This window comes from Macaca thibetana, chromosome 19, assembly GCF_024542745.1.
Source record: "Macaca thibetana thibetana isolate TM-01 chromosome 19, ASM2454274v1, whole genome shotgun sequence".
In the NCBI taxonomy this organism is placed as follows: domain Eukaryota; kingdom Metazoa; phylum Chordata; class Mammalia; order Primates; family Cercopithecidae; genus Macaca; species Macaca thibetana.
In genome coordinates this window covers 43,922,331-43,943,500 of record NC_065596.1, presented here as the reverse complement: position 1 = coordinate 43,943,500, position 21,170 = coordinate 43,922,331, and the positions used below count along the sequence as shown (strand labels likewise).

General features: G+C 41.9%; 2 protein-coding genes across 2 annotated transcripts in view; both read left to right on the top strand.

Annotated features, from left to right (window-relative positions):
• Window positions 1-21,170, top strand: part of LOC126942104 (glycine cleavage system H protein, mitochondrial-like) — a 290,077-nt gene that overhangs the window by 163,982 nt on the left and 104,925 nt on the right. The window lies entirely within an intron of this gene.
• On the top strand, window positions 7,393-12,911 carry LOC126942115 (galectin-10-like). Its single transcript, XM_050769349.1, has 4 exons — window positions 7,393-7,559; window positions 10,132-10,208; window positions 10,597-10,807; window positions 12,656-12,911. The coding sequence occupies exons 1-4, from the start codon at window positions 7,545-7,547 to the stop codon at window positions 12,770-12,772; spliced, it is 420 nt and encodes a 139-aa protein (XP_050625306.1). The 5' UTR covers window positions 7,393-7,544; the 3' UTR covers window positions 12,773-12,911.

Below are 21,170 nucleotides of genomic sequence, written 5' to 3'. Positions count from 1 at the left end.
GAAAGGCATCACAAACACCCCTGTGGCTACCACCACTATAAGCGTGCTAGGTCATACCCAATGGCAGCACAGCACTGAGTCTCCCCCAACATCTGCCGTAACCACTGCCAGGCTGCTGCCTATGTTTACTCAAGGCCCTGGGGCTCTAGTATCAGCAGGCAGCAAAGCCAGCCAGGCCTGTGTTTTTCCCTTTAGGTCAAGGAGATCTCCCAGGCCCCAGGTGGGTCCAAAAGTCCCATCTGGGAGTCAGGGACTGGACTCAATAACCTTAGAAGTCTACCTAGTGTTCTATTATACTGCGGCTGAGCTGGCCCTCAAACTACATGACACAGTCCTTCCCACTCTTCTGTCCCCTTTCCAAAGGCAGAGAAGCCTGATTCTGTAGCCATTGCCTCTCCAGGCCATGAGGAACACTGCCAGTCTACCACTGATGTGCCTTTAGGACCCAAAAGCCCTTAAGTCAGCTTGTAGCAAATGCTTCTGAACTGGGGCTTACCCTTCAGGGCAGGCATCAGCCGAGTTTGGTCCAGTTCTTCTTTCTACTCTAGCAGGACAGCACTAAGTCCATTGCCTCACAATTGATGTTCTTCCTCCACCACTGTCCAGAGATGCTCTCTATACCACACTGTTGCTGCCAGGGAGTGTGTGTGTGGTCGGGGGGTTGGGGGGTTGTAGGGGGGGGTGTGGGCGGAGATGATGTCCCTGATTCAGGGCTGTTTTTTCTATCTTTTCAGTGCCTCTTTCAGCGATATGAAGTTAAAACCAGGTACTATGAATGCTTACCTGGTTTTGGTTCTTATGAAGGTGTTTTTCTGGGCAGGTCCTTGTTAACCTGTTGTCCTTCCATGGAGGATGATCAGTGGAGCCTTTTATTCTGCCATCTTCCTCCTCTGCCTTTGTAATTGGCTTTCAAACTAATAAAATCATCTTTTCATCTTCAACTGTGTCTTAGGTTTATTTATGCGCACACTAATCGCATTATGTTCCCTTGAGTGGAGAATAATAGGAGGGTCCTTACAGCAACCATCAGGTAAGAAATACTGGCTCCCAGAAGATACTTCTGTGGCGTTTGTTTTTCAATGGGTCCTGACATACAAACATCTGTCTCTGAAAACAATCATTGGATGTATTTAATCCTGATTTTTTGGCATCATAGAAGTGGATCTTGTAGAATTGGTCAGAATATTTATATGTTTTTTTAAAAAGCGCAAACTCTATTTTCTGGTGGATTGGATGTGGGGTGTGGTAAAAGGGGAAGAATTGAGAGTAATTACCAGGATTTGGCCCAAGACACTGCCCTGTTGAATAAGCCATCAACTGAGATTGGCAAAGCTGTGAATAGAACACGTTTAAGGGAGAAGGATATCAGAAGCTCAGCTTTGGGAATCTTGAACTTGAGATGCTTTTGTATGTCCAAGTGCAGAGAATTGAATATATGGTTTAGAGTTTAGTAGAGAGATTTGGATTTGGGATATATATTGGAGGGTTGTAACAGATAGATAACATTTCAAATCTGAGAGATTGCCATCACCAAGGTTGTAAGTACAGCTAAAAAGGAAGAGAAACTGCATTGGGTCAATCCAAGATAAAGAAGTCAGGAGAAAAAGAGGAAGCAGTAAGGAACACAGAGATGGAGCAAACAGTGAGATGAGAAGAAACCAGGAGAGGTCAGTGTCCTGGTAGCTAAGTAAAGAAAATTTATCAAGAAGGAAGAAATAATCAACTGGCAGGTTAAGTTAGATGAGGCCTGACCGCTGACCATTGTGTTTAGCAATATGCAGGCCATTAATGATTTTAACAGAATCATTTCTATGAGGTGGAAGGACAGAAGGCCATTCAGACTGAGTTTGAGGGGAGATGAATGAAGAAATTAGAAGAAAGTAAGACTATGTAGTTCTTTTTTCCTTTTGAGTAATCAATATATATATTTTCATCTATTATTATATGAAAGTTTGCATAGTTATACTTTATCCTTTAAATCCTCCATAAAGAGGGTTAAATTTTTTTTTAATTTTAGATTTGGGGGCACATGTGCATGTTTTTTCTCCTGAGCGTATTACATAATGGTAGGGATTGGGCTTCTAGTGTACCCGTCACTCAAATACTGAATGTCATGTTCAATAGATAATCTGTCAACCCTCACTCCCTCCTCTCTCTGCCCCATTTTAGACTGCCCAGTGCCCATTATTTCTATGTTTATGTCCATATGTACCCATCATTTACCTCCCACTTGTAAGTGAGAACATGCAGTATTTGATTTTCTGCTTCTGAGTTAGGTCACATAGGATAATAGTCTCCAGCTCCATCCATGTCACTGCAAAGGACAGAATTTCACTTTTTTGTGGCTACTTAGTATTCCCTGTTGTATATGTAGCACATTTTCTTTATTCAATCAACTGTTGATGGACACTTACTTTGATTCTGTGACTTTCCTATTGTGAATAGTGCTGCAATAAACATAAGAGTTTAAGTGTCTTTTCATATAATGATTTCTTTTGTGGGGCGTATATACCCAGTATTGGGATTACTAGGTGGAATGCTAGGTCTTTTTTTAATTTGTGGAGATATCGCCATACTGTTTTCCATAGAGGTAGAATCAACTATGTTCCCACCAATAGTGTACTAGCATTCCCTTTTCTTTGCATCCATGCCAACATCTATTGTCTTTTGATATTTTATTATTAATAATACGTAAGGAATATGCACTTCTTTCAAGGAGATTTGTGAGAAGAGGAAGCAAAGAAATGGAGTCACAGCTAACAGAAGAAAAGATGAAATGATGGACTTTCCTTTATTGTCTATATTTACAGTTTTAACTGATGGTGAATTTGCAGTTTTGTTGAAGTAACTACGCAAATGGAAGGGCTTTTTTGGTTCACTATGTAAAGAAAATTCTTTTACAGTATTTTCAGAAGCTTTCTTCATATTATTGGCCTCAGTAGGTCCTGGCAGTCAAACTGCTCCCTTTAAAAAAAAAAAAAAAAATTAGATGCATTTGATCCTATTTGGTTGGCATCACGGAAGTAGAGCTGGTAAAATTGGTCAGAATATTGATAAGTTATAAAGGAAGAGCAAACTGTATATCCTGGATTGAAGATGTAATGTGACTGTAAGAGAAGAAGAAAGAATGACTACCAAGATTCTCTTGTTATAGTTTTATTAACTGTCTGTCCATTCTTTCTTTAGTTATTTGAAATTATTAATGGACTTTTTCTCAGAAAAGGAAGATTTTATAGGGTCAACCCAGCTTGTAGCATTTTGCTATTGCAATAATAAATGTGTATGTATATTTCCAGTGGCTGATAGAACAATGGATTTGAACTATAGCTTGGACTTACCAGATACTTGAACATTCTACCCAACAGCTGCAGAATATACATTCTGTTGGACAGCAGATGAAACATTCTCCAAGACAGACCATGTGATAGGCCACAAAACAAGTCTCAATAGATTTAAGAAAATTGAAATTCTATCAAGTACTCTTTCAGAACACAGTGGGATTAAGTTGAAAATCAACCCCAAAAGGAGCCCTCAAAACTATGCAAATACATAGAAATTAAATAACCTGCTCCTGAATGATTGTTGGTACAAGAATGAAATCAAGATGGAAATTTAAAATTCTTTGAAAAGAATGATAATAGCGACACAACGTACCAAAAACATATAAAAACCTGTGGGATACAGCAAAGGCAGTGCTAAGAGGAAAGTTCAAAGCCTTAAATGCCTACATCAAAGAGTCTCAAGGAGCACAAATAGACAATCTAAGGTCACACCTCAAAGAATTAGAGAAAGAAGAACAAACCAAAGCCAAACCCAGCAGAAAAAAAGAAATAACCAAGATCAGAGCAGAATTAAATGAAATTGAAACAAAAAAAATACAAAAGATAAATGAGACCAAAAGCTGATTCTTTGAAAAGATAAATAAAATTGATGGACCATTAGCAAAATTCACCAAGAAAGAAGAGAGAAGATCCAAATAAGCTCAATTAGAAATAAATTGGGAGATATTATGACCAGTATCACAGAAATACAAAAAGATCACTCAAGGCAGCCATGAGCACCTTTCTGTGGGTTAACTAGAAAATCTAGAGGAGACTGATGAATTCCTGGAAATATACAACCCTCCTAGATTAAACCAGGAAGAATTAGAAACCCTGATAATACCAATAACAAGCAGCCAGATTGAAATCCTAATAAAAAAATTGCCAACAAAAAAAGTCCAGGACCAGACAGATTCACAGCTGAATTCTATCAGACATTCAAAGAAGAATCGGTACGAATCCCGTTGACACTATTCCACAAGATAAAGAGGAAATCCTCCCTAAATCATTCTATGAAGCCAATATCAGCCTAATACCAAAACCAAGAAAGGACATAACAAAAAAAGAAAAGTACAGACCAATATCACTGATGAATATACATGCAAAAATTCTCAACAAAATACTAGCTAACCAGATCCAACAACTTATCAGAAAGGTACTCCACCACGATCAGATGAAACCCACTGCATCCCTGCATACCAAAAAATGCAATCATGGTTTAACATACAGAAATCAATAAATGTGATACACCATGTAAACAGAATTAAAAACAAATATCACACTATCATCTCAATAGATGCACAAAAAGCACTGGACAAAATCCAGCACCGCTTTATGATTACAACCCTCAGCATAATAGCCATAGAAGGGACATAACTTAAAGTAATAAAAGCCGTCTATGACAAACCCACAGCCAATATAATACTGAACGGGAAAAAGTTGAAAGCATTCCCTCTGAGAACTGGAACAAGACAATGATACCCACTCTCACCACTTCTATTTCAACATAGAACTGGAAGCCCTAGCCAAAGCAATCAGACAAGAGAAGAAATAAAGGGCATCCAAATCAGTAAAGACGAAGTCAAACTGTCGCTGTTTGCTGATGATAAGATTGTATACCTAGAAAATTCTAAAGACTCCTCCAAACGCTCCTAGAGCTGAAAAATAAATTCAACAAAATTACAGGATACAAAATTAATGTTCACAAACTAGTAGCTCTGCTATACATTAACAGCAACTAAGCTGAGAAACAAATCAAGAACTCGACCCCTTTTACAATAGCTGCAACAAAATAAATAAAATACTTAGGAATATACCTAACCAAGAAGGTGAAAGACCTCTACGAGGAAAACTACAAAACACTGCTGAAAGAAATCATAGATGACACAAATGGAAACATATCCCATGCTCTAGCATCCCGTGTGAAATTTCAACATTGTGAAAATGACCATACTGCCAAAAGCAATCTACAAATTCCATGCAATTCCCATCAAAATACCACCATCATTTTTCACAGAACTAGAAAAAACAATCCTAAAATTCATATGGAACCAAAAAGAGCCCACATACCAAAGCAAGACTCAGCAAAAAGAACAAATGTGGAGGCATCACATTACCTGCCTTCAAGCTATACTGTTAATATAATGTCATAGTCATCAAAACAGCATGGTACTGGTACAAAAGTCAATAGACCAATAGAACGGAATAGAAAACCCAGATATAAAGTCAAATAGTTACTGCCAACTGATCTTTGACAAAGTAATCAAAAATATAAAGTAGAGGAAATGATGCCCTATTCAACAAACGGTGCTGGGATAATTGGCAAGCCACATGTAGAAGAACGAAACTGGATCCTCATCTCCCACCTTATACAAAAAATCAGCTCAAGATGGATGAAGACTTAAATCTAAGACCCAAAACTATAGAAATTCTAGAAGATGACATCAGAAAAATCCTTCCAGACACTGGCTTAGGCAAAGGCCTCATGATCAGTAACTCTAAAACAAATGCAACAAAAGCAAAAAGATAAATAGATGGGACTTATTTAAACCAGAAAGCTTCTGCACAGCAGAAGAAACAATCCGGAGAGTAAACCCACAACCCACAGAGTGGCCGAAAATCTTTGCAACCTGTACATCCAACAAAGGACAAATATCCAGAATCTACAAGGAACTCAAACAAATGATCATGAATAAACCAAACAGTCCTATTTTGTAAAAAATTTCAAATGTATGCAAAAGTAGAGAACCATCACCCCTAGATTATTTTAAAGCAAATTCCAGCTATTATATAATTTAATACATAAAACCTAAAGTTTTTCAGGGGACCAGTGTGTGCTGGGAAAGACATGGTTGAAAAGAAAGACTGAAAGCAAGTCATAGGGCATAATGGGTTTCTGAAGAAATAGTTGTAGCCAGCAGAAGTATGGGCTATTGTGCAGAGGATATGGAAGTCAAAGATCAATCTCTGTGGATCACTGACAGGATTGCTGGAATGCCTGAGAAGGAAATAACATCAACATCTTTATGCACAACTTACTAGGTAGCCAGACACCCTGAACTGATATTTCTTCTCCAGTTCAGATGAATGACTGGGATATTACTTAAAATTCTATTGCATATCTGTTGCAAGGTAAAGCAGTTCCTCTTTCCCTTCTCTGATTATTTCTTATCAGCTACAGTTCTGGGCAGGGTGTGAGGGTGGTTGCCTAGAACGGGGTTTCCAAAGTTCCTTAATTGTGACCTCTGACCCTTTTTGTTTCTTCCATGTCCATACCCAGAGTCCAAACCCAAGGAATACAGTGGGATGACATTATGAATTAATCTTAAGGAAATACCTTATGTACCAAAAGAACTGTGTGATTGTGCTGATTTATATGAGCAGAAATTTGGAGTGTATGCTTGGAAATGAATTGTCAGGGTTTTAGACCAGGGAAAGTGGAATTTATTGTCAGGTCAGGCACAACTAATTAATGCTGATGCATCCTCATAGCTTAGCTCCCACTTGTCAGTGAGAACTCTCACCTTTCTCCAATAATCTGCAGGAGAACAAGAGCCTCAGATTTTGATTCACTTGAAAAGAATAGAGAAATAAGAGGGCATACCTAAAACCCAGGTGTCTGAGAGACAGAGTGGGGGTGGCCCTCAACTGGCAGAGCCAAGGGTTCTGAGGGTGGGTAAAGAAGACACAAGTGTTTTCTCTACTTCTGTCCCCAAGTCCTGCAAATGATCTAGATCTATGCTCTCCCAGAACCTCTGGAGAAGAAGGGGGAGGATTTTCTTTCAAGGTCGAGTGCCTTGCCCCCAGGATCTCCAGCTTTTTACCATTGCACAGGTTAGGAAAATGCACACCTTCCTGGTAGATTCTGCACCGTGGAGAAAAGGCTTCATGAGAAGTATGGAGGCTGGAATTCACACCCCTCATCCTCACTCCATCATCTTTATCTGTGCATTTCCCTGGTGACCCCTTCCTCCCCCAGTACCTCCGTCATGGTCATTTCTGCTGCATCACAGACACAGGCCTCCAAACAGGTGTGGTTGTGACTGAGTCTGTTTCTGACACCCCACCCCTTCTCACTCTGTGAGGAAACCTTCCTGGGAGGGGCTTGGAATCTGGAATGAAGCCAGAGGGCAGGGCTGATAGGGACCCTTTAAATTCTGCAACTCAGAGATTCACACAGTAGCCTGGACACAATTCAGAAGAGCCACCCAGAGGGAGACAACAATGTCACTGCTATCCGTGAGTTAAAAAGGCACAGCCTTCAATAATTTCAGGTCACACCGAAAAGGGAAGAGGGAGATTTTATGGGATGAAAATATGAACATTTCTACTATGAATGCTTTACTGAGAGTTGTGGGTGTGTGGAAGAGAGACCCCAGGGCTATGGTATCTGAGATGCTTGTGGGGTCTGGGGTGTGGATGCTGGACCATTGTAACCCTCTGGGAGCATGTGATGGTGTCTGATGACAGTGAACTCTGCTGAAAATGATGTGACTTTAGATGGTAAGTGTATGACCCTCCAGGATATGGGTGGGTGTGTAAGTGATCGTAATCAGATGACTGTGCTTTGTCTTTATGACTGTGATGTGTGTGTGAGCACAGCCGGACCAGTGTGTGAGCATCTTTATATGCACAGTGAGCAGGTGTGTGTGACTCAGTGGTGTGGCTCTGTGTGACTGTGTGTGTGCTGGGATGTGACTGGGTGTTGTACTGGGAACATGCATGTGGCCTTCTGTGCATGTAAAGTTTCCTCCCCACATAGCTGTACCTCTGACTAAGCAGGTGTGCAACTTCCCTTGTGCGTCAACGTGGATTCCGGTGGCAGAACTGGTGGGATCTTGAGGACCTTGAGTTACTGAGGATTTATTTCTGAGCATTTATGAGAGCAGAATGCATGAATCCTCAGCTGCCTTTTACCAAGCAGAGTGGGGTGAGAAACACAGACTGTGGGGCTGATGGTTCCTTAGGTGGAATCTGCACACGGTGACCCCCTGCTCCTGCCTCCAGCCTCGGGTCTCTCCCTGTCCTTCCCATTGAGCGCCAGGATGGTGAACAGATTCTGATTCACTAGAGAAGGACATTGAGGGACTTGATTTAAGAGACTGAATCATCCAAAACCAGGAAGGTAGAAGTTTAGCCTCTGTTCAGGCAGAACTTACAGTGGATGTTCATCAAGATGTTTGCTGAGGCCTGTAATCCCAGCACTTTGGGTGGCCGCATTGAAAGGACCATGTCAGGCCAGGACTAGTAGACCAGCCGGGGAGACATAGCAAGGTTTCATCTTTCCAAAAATTTAAAAATGTATTAAATGTGGTGCTGCAGGCCTGTAGTTCCAGCTACTTGGGGGCAGATGCAAGAGGATCACTGAAGCCTAGGCCTTTAAGCATGCTGTAATTTTTTTTTTTTTTTTTTTTTTTTTTTTTTTGAGACAGAGTCTCGCTCTGTTTCCCAGTCTGGAGAGCAGTGGTACAATCTCGGCTCACTGCGACCTCCACCTCCCAGGTTCAAGTGATTCTCCTACCTCAGGTTCCCGAGTAGCTGGGATTACAGGCATGTGCCACCACTCCTGGCTAATTTTTGTATTTTCAGTAGAGACGGGGTTTCCCATATTGGACAGGCTGGTCTTGAACTCCTGACCTCAAGTGATGCACCCACCTTGGCCTCCCAAAGTGCTGAGATTACAGGCGTGAGCCACCGTGCCCAGCCTGCAGTGAGTTTTGATGGTAGCACTGCATTCCAGCCTGGGTGACAGTGTGAGACCCTGTTTCAAAAAGGAAAAATACCATCCGCTTATAGATTCTATCCAATAACTTCCCTGACTCACAATCTTCATTTGTGCAAGTACTGCGGTTGTGCTCTCAGCAATGTGTGCCCCTTCTGGGAAGGACGTCCATTGCCCTTGATGATTGTGATGTATGTACCTCCCACACACGGGGGTTTCCTGTTCTCTCCTGTTCATTTCCCTCTCTTTCAACCAGTGTTGTTTCTTACTGGCGTGAATCTTTCTACTGTTACATCCTCACATCTTGCTTTCACAGTTTCAGAGTTGAAGATGATCACAGGTCTGTGTTCCACAAGGATCCTCCTTGTTTGTTAGAGGACCCCCAACAGGTCCTATACATGCCAGGGATTAGGCTAAAGGGTTTACATATCCTAACTACTGTATTACAAAAACATGATACAAAGTAGGTATTTTGGATTATCATCTTTGTATTGGGGAAACCGAGGCAGGTAGCGTTTAAGCAACAGATCTAAGGTCCCACTGCTGGTTGGGCAAAGTGGCTTGCCCCTGTAATCCAGCAGTTTGGGAGGCTGAGACCAGAGGATCCCTTGAGCCTACACACTCCAGACCAACCTGGGAAACATCATGAAACCCCAATGCTCCAAATACATATAAAATTAGCTGGGTGTAGAGCGGTAGTCTCAGCTACTCAAGGAGCTGAGGTGAGAGGATGGCTTGAGTCTGGGAGGCTGAGGTTGCAGTGGGCTGTGATTGTGCTAATGCACTACAGCCTGGGTGATATGATAAGACTTTGTCTAAAAAAACAAAACGTTCAAAATATGTTAACATCTCACTGCCAGTATTCAGCACAATAAAGGATCTAACTGAGGCAGCTCAGTTTCTGAAGCTCTGCTCTTAATTATGGGCCCCGTTGTCTTCAAAAATACGGGATCCTGACTGAGGTAGGGTGGGAGCAGGGAGGCCTGAGTCTACCATTTGATCTCTAACTGGCTGCACCACGGGAATCTGTTATGGGGGGGAGGCCGCACCTGGCCCTGCCCCTCTCACCCACTCTCAATTCCCTGGCAGGTGCCACACACAGAGTCTGTGTCCTTGTCTGCTGGATCTACTGTGACAATCAAAGGGAGACCGCTTGTCTGTTTCTTGTGAGTACTCTGGTGCAGGGATGGGAGGTGGAAGGAGGAAGGATGTACAGCGGCTGCACGGGGGCTAGTCATGGGTCTAGGAGAAAAGGACACTCAAGGTTTGGGGCTGTGGTACTATATCTATTAAAGTGCATAGAATTGTCAGAAAATGGACACTTCATATGACCAAGTCAGTGACTATGGCTCAGTTTCCATCTGTGGATGAGGCGTGGAGCATCTCTTTCCACGCATGGAGAACACAAAGAGCTGAAGCAGCGCCACAGTGACAAGGCCTAGAATACCAACAAGTCTTTGCTCCACTATGGAAGGGGCAAAGAGACTTGTGTGTGTGTCTTGTGTGTGTCCCACAAGAAAGGGACCTGCCCAACACTGTGTGCTCTGCCCCCAGCAATGAACCACATCTGCAGGTGGATTTCCACACCGAGATGAAGGAGGACTCAGACATTGCCTTCCATTTCCAAGTGTACTTTGGCAATCGTGTGGTCATGAACAGCCGTGAGTTTAAGATCTGGAAGGAGGAGGTGGAATCCAAGAATATGCCCTTTCAGGATGGCCAAGAATTTGAACTGAGCATCTTGGTCCTGGAAGATAAGTACCAGGTGAGCACCCCTGGAGCTTCCTGCATCTGGCTTCCATGGGCTTTCAGAGCAAGAGGCAGCTCTTCATGCCATAGCTCCAGATAACTCCCTCTGCTCTATAACTCCCCCTGTCCCGGGCTTTTCATCACCCACAACTCCCCTTGTCCCAGGCTTTTTAATCACCCATAATTCCCCTTGTCCCGGGCTTTTCATCACCCATAACTCCCCCTGTCCCAGGCTTTTCATCACCCATAATTCCCCTTGTTCCAGGCTTTTCATCACCCACAACTCCCCTTGTCCCAGGCTTTTTAATCACCCATAATTCCCCTTGTCCCAGGCTTTTCATCACCCACAATTCCCCCTTTCCCAGGCTTTTCATCACCCATAACTCCCCCTGTCCCAGGCTTTTTAATCACCCATAATTCCCCTTGTCCCAGGCTTTTCATCACACACACAGGGGTTCCCTTTACTTTTCTCATTTCTCTCTCTCATTCAACAAGTGTTGTTGCTTGCACTGCCGTCACCTCTGCTTGCACTGCCATCCTCAGCTTTTTTCCCATTCCTGATCAGGGTCAATGTTGGTTCACTTGCCATTTTTCCAAAAATGAAGAATATCCTCTACGTTTCCCATAGCTCTCATTTCCATTTATGATGTTATTTAAATTTTCATGTAGCTAAATGGATAAGATATACATATGAATAAAATTGTTTTAGTCAGTCCAATATGAAGGCTTCTTCTCACTCCTCAATCCCAATCCTCAGGACAATATTACTAGCTTCTCTACTCTTCTTCCACAGATAGTCTACCCTTAGAAAAGCATATACGTACGCCCATATATATGCTTTCATTTCTTTTTAAACAAATGCTGGTATAAGTGTCTCTACACATTATACTTTAGGAATGACAGTTGAATTGTACCCAAAGAATACATATTGGGGAAATAATCTATCCGTGGTGCTGCCTCATTTTATAAGGATTATATAGTATCCCCCAGAAGGATTTTCCCAGCTTGCTGCTCTTGACCCTTTACAAGAGTTGGTTTCCAATGTTTTGCTCTCACAGATGTTACTGTATTAAGCTTTCTAATCAACCCTTTTGTCATTGCCAACTTTTCCCTATTTATATTGGAACATGATTATAAAGAAATGGAATAACTGGTTCAAAGATGCATGGGTTTTAAATTTGAGAATGAAACCCAAAATATGACTCCCTGTGTAGCCTCAGTAATAAAAAACGTGATCAAACTTTCTGACATTTCAAATGGGTAGGCCAAAAGATTCACATTTTATTCACATTAAAGTCAGAGGTGCTATTCTATGTTTATAAGCTGTTAAAGATAATATCCTATGTTTTATCACATTAATCCAGTCCCACCTCTCTGAGAACACTTGAGTTTCCTTCCTTGCCACCACCAGCTTGGATCTGAGCAATTCCAGAGAGAAACTGGGTCATCAGCAGTAAGCAACAGTCATAGTTTGTGTAACTGAAATGTATGCATTCAGCGAACATTGCTGAGCACTGACCCCGTGGCTGGCCCTGTGCAAGATGCAGGGATTCAAGTTTAGGAAACAAGTCCCTGGCCTTGGAGATCTTCCAGCATAGCAGGGAGGCTGAGCAACTATGGCCCATGTGACACGGAGTGATAGAGCCTCACTGGAGAAATGAGAGGAAACATTGAAAATACAGAGAACAGCTGTCTCAAATCGTTACCAAAGGTAGTCTGCAAAAAAGAAGTGTGTCTACCAGGTCCAATTATATAATGAGGCATTTTCTGGTTGGATGTTTCAGGTACTACGACACCATAGAGAGCAGGCTGAAAGCTTGTTTGGTGGAATACTGTCTTTCTGATGTATTTTTCCCTTCTGTAGGTAATGGTCAATGGCCAAGCCTATTACAACTTTAACCATCGAATCCCGGTCAGTTCTGTGAAGATGGTGCAAGTGTGGAGAGATATCTCTCTGACCAAATTTAATGTCAGCAATTGAAAGAGATAACCAGACTTCATGTTGTCAAGGCATCTCTGATCTACGTGAGCATGGGATTCCCAAAGCCAGCTAACGGCGTGATCTTTTCTCACTTCAATCCTTACTTTTGCTCATTAAAACTTAATCCAACTTCACAGAATTTGGTTCTTGCTTTCATGGGGAGAAAGATAAAGTGGTCATCATCAAGAGGGCTTGGGGGATTTTATGGGTGGTATGATTGAGTCAAAGAGGATAAATCTTCCTGAGACACAAAAAGTAAGTGAAAAGGCCAGTGAAATGTTTGAGAAGACATTAGCAACTACATCCTTCTATAGCATCGACTATATGTCAGACTCTCTGAACCAACCCTACACAATTTCAGATGAGTCACTGAGGTGTAGCAATGGGATTGGAGGCTTGAATAACTGAGCCATGACAGGGTGGGTAGAGCTATATCTGAGCTGAGCAGAACTGAGTAGGAAGCCCACCCTTTACACTGAAAACAGGGGAGCAGGAACCCTTGGGGGCTCCCATTACTCTGCCTAAGCCCCATATCTCATATGTCCCTCCAATTAACTTGGAAAAATGCCAAGAAGAAAATCACCAGAGAAAGAAACTCATGGGCTTGTCCCCTCAGTTCAGGAACAACGGGTATGCAACACCATTTTTCGAAAGGTAGAGCACAGATGCAGAAATTGGATTTGTTCATTTAAAGAGTACTCATGGGTGACCACGCCCTTCTTACTTCCTCTTTGCAGACTGAGAAAGGAAAAAGTCACTTGGCAGAAAAGGAGCTGTAGGCTCAAACAGTGAAAAGGGGAGATACTACTTTCCAGAGTGTAAATCTTGGTCATAGGTGGATATAGGGCAAACTCTTTGATCAGGGCACACAATGACGGCTCTCACTGATAGTCTCTTCTGTAGGCCTCATTCATCTCCACCACAGACACAAGGTTAGGACACTTCCATTGCCACTCCCTGCAGTGCCCCCACTGCCTCCCCTCACCCAGTAAATCCTAACCATTGATCTCAGAAGACCCCTTCTAATGCCCCAGGCTAACCAAGAGTAAATGTTCTCTCTGGAGTGTCTCCTTTGGAGAGAATTCTGGGCCAGCCCCCTCCATCTGAAATGCTCTAAAGACTTTAATCCTCAGAGTGTCTTGATCCCTGTCTTCCCAGTAGGTCTCTGTGTTTATTTTGGACAATTTATTTCTATTCACCAAGCAGAAAGGCAGACACCTGCTTGACATTTCAGGGATTTAATCGACTTTCTGGCCACTCTCCTTGAAATAAGAAATTATCAGCATGAGATCACGAGAATTTTGCGTAGAAGACAATGTTTCAATAGCCTCAAGCTAGAAGTCGCCCAATATCTACCAAGAATAAAACTGCTGAATATGTGTTGGCCAATTTATAAAACTCCAGAGTGGAGACCAGTGAAAAGGAAGGATCTACAGCTCTACACGGCAACATAGATGAATCCTAAAAACAGAAATGTTTTAGAAAAGATGCATGATGCAAGGAAAAAAAATCCAAGATAAACATCTACAGGCAAAATTCAACAAAGTGATAAAACTAAAGCAAAGCCAAAAAGAAGGGCAGAAGCATGGTTGCCAGTAGGTGCAAGAAGGTCACATGGTAGGGAAGGAACACAGGAGTCAATGGGTGTTAGCAACAGGCCACAACTATAATTGTGGTGGCTACATAAGTACTAGTTTAATCATGAATTCATCATAATATACATTTTTTTGTTAACTTGGATCAAGTTTTAAAAAATAGTTTAAATTCACAGTCAATAAAACTAAAGAGTAAAACAGAAAGAGAGGAGGGAGGGAGAGGGATTTGAATTCATTTCTTCTTTAAATTCCTAATATAGATTTTAAGGATGTTTTCTGTTATAACAAAGAGAACTTGAGGAGGGGTCCTGAGTGCTCCGCCCCAAGTGAAGACAGCATTGTAGCTGAAGTCTGATCACCTGCACCTGTCCCTGTCTTCGTGCAGGTTTTGAGCTAAGTAGCACACAAATCAAGGACGAGACTTAGGAATCTCACTTTTCTCCCAGAATGTGAGTATCTGAGATTTTATTGCACATGGACACCCAGAGAAAAATGAGAGAGTGTAGATGGAGCCCAGGTGTGTGAGAGATGGAGTGTGAGTGGCCCTCACCTGGCAAAGGCAAGGGGCCTGGATAGGGTCAGGATGACACAGAGACTCTCTCTACCTCTCTCCCCAGGTCCTGTTGAGGATCAAGGTCTTTGGTGCCCCAGAATCTCTGAAAGAGAAAGAGAGAATTTTTATCTTCCATGGTTGAGTGTCTTGCATTGAGAATTTCCATTTTAAAAATATCATCCAAGTTAGAAAAATGCACACATTGTTGGGGGGATGGCCAAGATGGCCAAATAGGAACATCTCCAGTCTCCAGCTCCCAGCATGAGTGACACAGAAAATGGGTGATTTCTGCATTTTCAGCTGAGGTACCGGGTTCATGTCTCTGGGGCGTGTCGAACAGTCGGTGCTGGTCAATGGGTGCAGCCCAACCAGTGAGAGCTGAAGCAGGGTGAGGCATCGCCTCCCTGGGAAGAGCAAGGGGGAAGGGAATTCCTTTTCCTAGCCAAGGGAAACTGAGACACACAACATCTGGGAAATCGGGTCACTCCCACCCTAATACTGCGCTCTACCAAGAGTCTTAGCAAATGGCACACCAGGAGATTATATCCCACGCCTGGCCCGGGGGTCCCACGCCAACGGAGCCTCCCTCCTTGCTAGCACAGCAGTCTGAGATCTAACTGCAAGGCGGCAGCAAGGCTGGGGGAGGGGCGCCCACCTTTGCTGAGGCTTAAGTAGTTAAACAAAGCCCTGGGAAGCTCGAACTGGGTGGAGCCCACTGCAGCTCAAGGAGGCCTGCCTGCCTCTGTAGACTCCACCTATGGGAACAGGGGATAGCTAAACAAGAAGCAGCAGAAATCTCTGCAGATGTAAATGCCCCTGTCTGACAGCTTTGAAGAGACAGTGGTTCTCCCACTGTCAACATTAGACAGATCAACAACACAGAAAGTTAACAAGGATATCCAGGAATTGAACTCAACTCTGCACCAAGCAGACCTAATAGACATCTACAGAACTCTCCACCCCAAATCAACAGAATATACATTCTTCACAGCACCACATCGCACTTATTCCAAAATTGACCGCATAGTTGGAAGTAAAGCACTCCTCAGCAAATGTAAAACAACAGAAATTATCACAAACTGTCTCTCAGACCACGGTGCAATCAAACTAGAACTCAGGACTAAGAAACTCAACCAAAACCACCCAACTACATGGAAACTGAACAGCCTGCTCCTGAATGACTACTGGGTACATAACGAAATGAAGGCAGAAATAAAGATATTCTTTGAAACCAATGAAAACAAAGATACAGCATACCAGAATCTCTGGGACACATTTAAAGCAGTGTGTAGAGGGAAATTTATAGCACTAAATGCCCACAAGATAAAGCTAGAAAGATCTAAAATTGACACCCTAACATCACAATTAAAAGAACTAGAGAAGTAAGAGCAAACACATTCAAAAGCTAGCTGAAGGCAAGAAATAAGTAAAATCAGAGCAGAACTGAAGGAGATAGAGACACGAAAAACCCTTCAAAAAATCAATGAATCTAGGAACTGGTTTTTTGAAAAGATCAACAAAATTGATAGATGGCTAGCAAGACTAATAAAGAAGAAAAGAGAGAAGAATCAAATAGAGGCAATAAAAATGATAAAGAGGATATCACCACTGATCCCAAAGAAATACAAACTACCATCAGAGAATACTATAAACACCTCTACGCAAATAAACTAGAAAACCTAGGAGAAATGGATAAATTCCTGGACACATGCACACTCCCAAGACTAAACCAGGAAGAAGTTGAATCCCTGAATAGACCAATAGCAGGCTCTGAAATTGAGGCAATAATTAATGGCTTACCAACCAAAAAAAAATTCAGGACCAGATGGATTCATAGCCGAATTCTACCAGAGGTACAAGGAGGAGGTGGTACCATTCCTTCTGAAACTACTCCAATCAATAGAAAAAGAGGGAATCCTCCCTAACTCTTTTTAGGAGGCCCACGTCATCCTGATACTAAAGCCTGGCAGAGACACAACAAAAAAAGAGAATTTTAGACCAATATCCCTGACCAACATTGATGCAAAAATCCTCAATAAAATACTGGCAAACCGAATCCAGCAGCACATCAAAAAGCTTATCCACCATGATCAAGTGAGCTTCATCCCTGGGATGCAAGGCTGCTTCAACATACGCAAATCAGTATACATAATCCAGCATATAAACCGAACCAAAGGCGAAAACCACATGATTTTCTCAATAGATGCAGAAAAGGCCTTTGACAAAATTCAACAGCCCTTCATGCTAAAAATTCTCAATAAATTCGGTATTGATGGAACATATCTCAAAATAATAAGAACTATTTATGACAAACCCACAGCCAATATCATACTGAATGGGCAAAAACTGGAAGCATTCCCTTTGAAAACTGGCACAAGACAGGGATGCCCTCTCTCACCACTCCTATTCAACATTGTGTTGGAAGTTCTGGCTAGGGCAATCAAGCAAGAGAAAGAAATAAAGGGTATTCAGTTAGGAAAAGAAGAAGTCAAATTGTCCCTGTTTGCAGATGACATGATTGTATATTTAGAAAACCCCATCATCTCAGCCCAAAATCTCCTTAAGCTGATAAGAAACTTCAGCAAAGTCTCAGGATACAAAATCAATGTGCAAAAATCACAAGCATTCTTATATACCAGTAACAGATAAACAGAGAGCCAAATCATGAATGAACTCCCATTCAAAGTGGCTTCAAAGAGAATAAAATACCTAGGAATCCAACTTACAAGGGATGTGAAGGACCTATTCAAGGAGAACTACAAACCACTGCTCAGCAAAATAAAAGAGGACACAAACAAATGGAAGAACATTCCATGCTCATGGATAGGAAGAATCAATATCGTGAAAATGGCCATACTGCCCAAAGTAATTTATAGATTCAATGCCATCCCCATTAAGCTACCAATGACTTTCTTCACAGTTGGAAAAAACTGCTTTAAAGTTCATATGGAACCAAAAAAGACCCCGCATTGCCAAGACAATCCTAAGTAAAAAGAACAAAGCTGGAGGCATCACGCTACCTGACTTCAAACTATACTACAAGGCTACAGTAACCAAAACAGCATGGTACTGGTACCAAAACAGAGATATAGACCAATGGAACAGAACAGAGTCCTCAGAAATAATACCACACATCTATAGCCATCTGATCTTTGACAAACCTGACAAAAACAAGAAATGGGGAAAGCATATCCTGTTTAATAAATGGTGCTGGGAAAATTGGCTAGCCATAAGTAGAAAGCTGGAACTAGATCATTTCCTTGCTCCTTAAATGAAAATTAATTCAAGATGGATTAAAAACTTAAATGTTAGACCTAAAACCATAAACACTCTAGAAGAAAACCTAGGTAATATCATTCAGGACATAGGCATGGGCAAGGACTTCATGTCTAAAACTCCAAAAGCAATAGCAGCAAAAACCAAAATTGACAAATGGGATCTAATTAAACTAAAGAGCTTCTGCACAGCAAAAGAAACTACCATCAGAGTGAACAGGCAACCTACAGAATGGGAGAAAATTTTTGCAATCTACTCATCTGACAAAGGGCTAATATCCACAACCTACAAATAACTCAAAACAAATTTACAAGAAAAAAAAAAAAACCCATCAAAAAGTGGGCAAAGGATATGAACAGACACTTTTCAAAAGAAAACATTTATACAGCCAACAGACACATACTCATCATCACTCACCATCAGAGAAATGCAAATCAAAACCACAATGAGATACCATCTCACACCAGTTAGAATGGCAGTCATTAAAAAGTCAGGAAACAACAGGTGCTGGAGAGGATGTGGAGAAATAGGAACACTTTTACACTGTTGGTGGGATTGTAAACTAGTTCAACCATTGTGGAAAATAGTGTGGCGATTCCTCAAGGATCTAGAACTAGAAATATCATTTGTCCCAGCCATCCCATTACTGGGTGTATACTCAAAGGATTACAAATCATGCTGTTATAAAGACACATACACACGTATATTTATTGCAGCACTATTCACAATAGCAAAGACTTGGAATCAACCCAAATGTCCATCAGTGACAGACTGGATTAAGAAAATGTGGCACATATACACCATGGAATACTATAGAGCCATAAAAAAGGATGAGTTCATGTCCTTTGTAGGGACATGAATGCAGCTGGAAACCATCATTCTCAGCAAACTATTGCAAGAACAGAAAAGAAAACACCTCATGTTCTCACTCATAGGTAGGAATTGAACAATGAGATCACTTGGACACAGGAAGGGCCTATTGTGGGGAGTGGGGGGGGAGGGATAGCATTAGGAGATATACCTAATGTAAATGACGAGTTAATGGGTGCAGCACACCAACGTGACACATGTATACATATGTAACAAACCTGCACATTGTGCACAAGTACCCTGGAACTTAAAGTATAATTTAAAAAACAGGTTTTATTGTGTATTTATTCCTGTTTATTTATTTATTTTTAATTATTATTATACATTAAATTCTGCGATACATACATGTGCAGAATGTGTGAGTTTATTACATAAGTATATATTTGCCATGGTGGTTTGCTACATCCATCAACCCGTCATCTACATCAGGTATTTCTCCTAATGCTATCCCTCGCTTTTGAAGGGGTGGCCTGTCCCCTACACCTGTGGGTGTTTCTCGTCAGGTGGAATGAGAGACTTGAGAAAAGAAGGAGACACAGAGACAAAGTATAGAGAAAGAAAAGTGGACCCAGGGGACCAGCGCTCAGCATAAGGAGGACAAGCCAGCATACGGACAAGTGCTGGCACTGATCTGAGTTCCTGCAGTATTTATTGATCATTACAATAGGGTAATAGTGGGCAGAGGGTCAGCAGGAAAACATGTAAACAAAGGTCTCTGTGTCATAAACAAGGTTAAGAGAAAGTGCTGTGCCTTGATGTGCACTTACACAAACATCTGGGTGCATTAAAGATCAGTATTGCCACTAGCACCTCTCACCTCCAGCCTTAAGGCTGTTTTCTCCTATCTCGGTAAATAAAACATACAATAGGGTTTTACACAGAGACAGTCCATTCCCAGGGATGAACAGGAGACAGGTGCCTTCCTCTTATCTCAACTGCAAAGAGGCCTTCCTCTTTCACTGATCCTCCTCAGCACAGACCCTTTACCGGTGTCAGACTGGGGGATGATCAGGTCTTCCTCTTCCCAGGAGTCCATATCTCAGGCAATCACATGGGGAGAAACCTTGGACAATACCTGACTTTCCTAGGCAGAGGTCCCTGCAGCCTTCAGCAGTGTATTGTGTCCCTGGGTACTTGAGATTAGAGAATGGTGATGACTTTTAACAAGCATACTGCCTTCAAGCACTTTTTTAACAAAGCACATCCTGCACAGCCCTAAATCCATTAAACCTTGAGTCAACACAGCACGTCTCTGCAAGCACAGGGCTGGGGCTAAGGTTACAGATTAACAGCATCGCAAGGCAGAAGAATTTCTCTTAGTACAGAAAAAAATTGGTCTCTTATGTCTACTTCTTTCTACACAGACACAGTAACAGTCAGATCTCTCTTTCTTTTCCCCACATTTCCCCTTTTCTTTTCGACAAAACCGCCATCGTCATCATGGTCCCTTCTCGATGGTCGCTGTCTCTTCGGAGCTGCTGGGTACACCTGCAGACTAACAACAGACACAACAGGCACACAAGGATTAATATGAAATTTACAGTAGTAGTACTTCCAATGGTCTTAACCCAAGTTACAGGGTTAAGATTTGCGAGGCCATCAGCAACTCCCGTGATTGTCTCAGTTCCTGGTACCAAATTTAAATAGGTTTTTGATGCTTCAAAACTTTGTTCTTTTATTTTGGAAATGTCTAAAGTGAGACTATCTTCTCTTCCCTGTAGGTGGCATCTAACCATGTCCCAGTGAAGCTCAGACTCATTATAAACTCGGGGTGTAATACAAAAATCTGACGTATTCCAGTCACACTGTAACTGGAAACGATGTTCTAAGCTCATGAGCCTATCTCCCATCCAAATGACAGTTTGTCAAAGATCATTAATTTGATTTGCCAATTTTTGATCAATACCAGATTGTGAATTCCACAATGTCGTAGAATTTTTTTTGCCAATTGTTAACAAAGTTTACCGTCTGAACAGAAGAGTGCAATGCAACTCCACCACGCGGCCGTAGCTGTGACTGCAATTAATCTCACAATTACCACAATCAAAGTAAAAATGAATCTTTTGGATCTATTTAAAACACCTTTCAATACTTCAGTCAAAAT

What these genes read in the sequence shown, in the direction of transcription:
- LOC126942115 (XM_050769349.1), top strand. An exon ending in AGACCGCTTGTCTGTTTCTT is followed by an intron (nt 10,209 to 10,596) that starts GTGAGTACTCTG and finishes CTCTGCCCCCAG; the next exon opens with CAATGAACCACATCTGCAGG. An exon ending in TCCTGGAAGATAAGTACCAG is followed by an intron (nt 10,808 to 12,655) that starts GTGAGCACCCCT and finishes TCCCTTCTGTAG; the next exon opens with GTAATGGTCAATGGCCAAGC.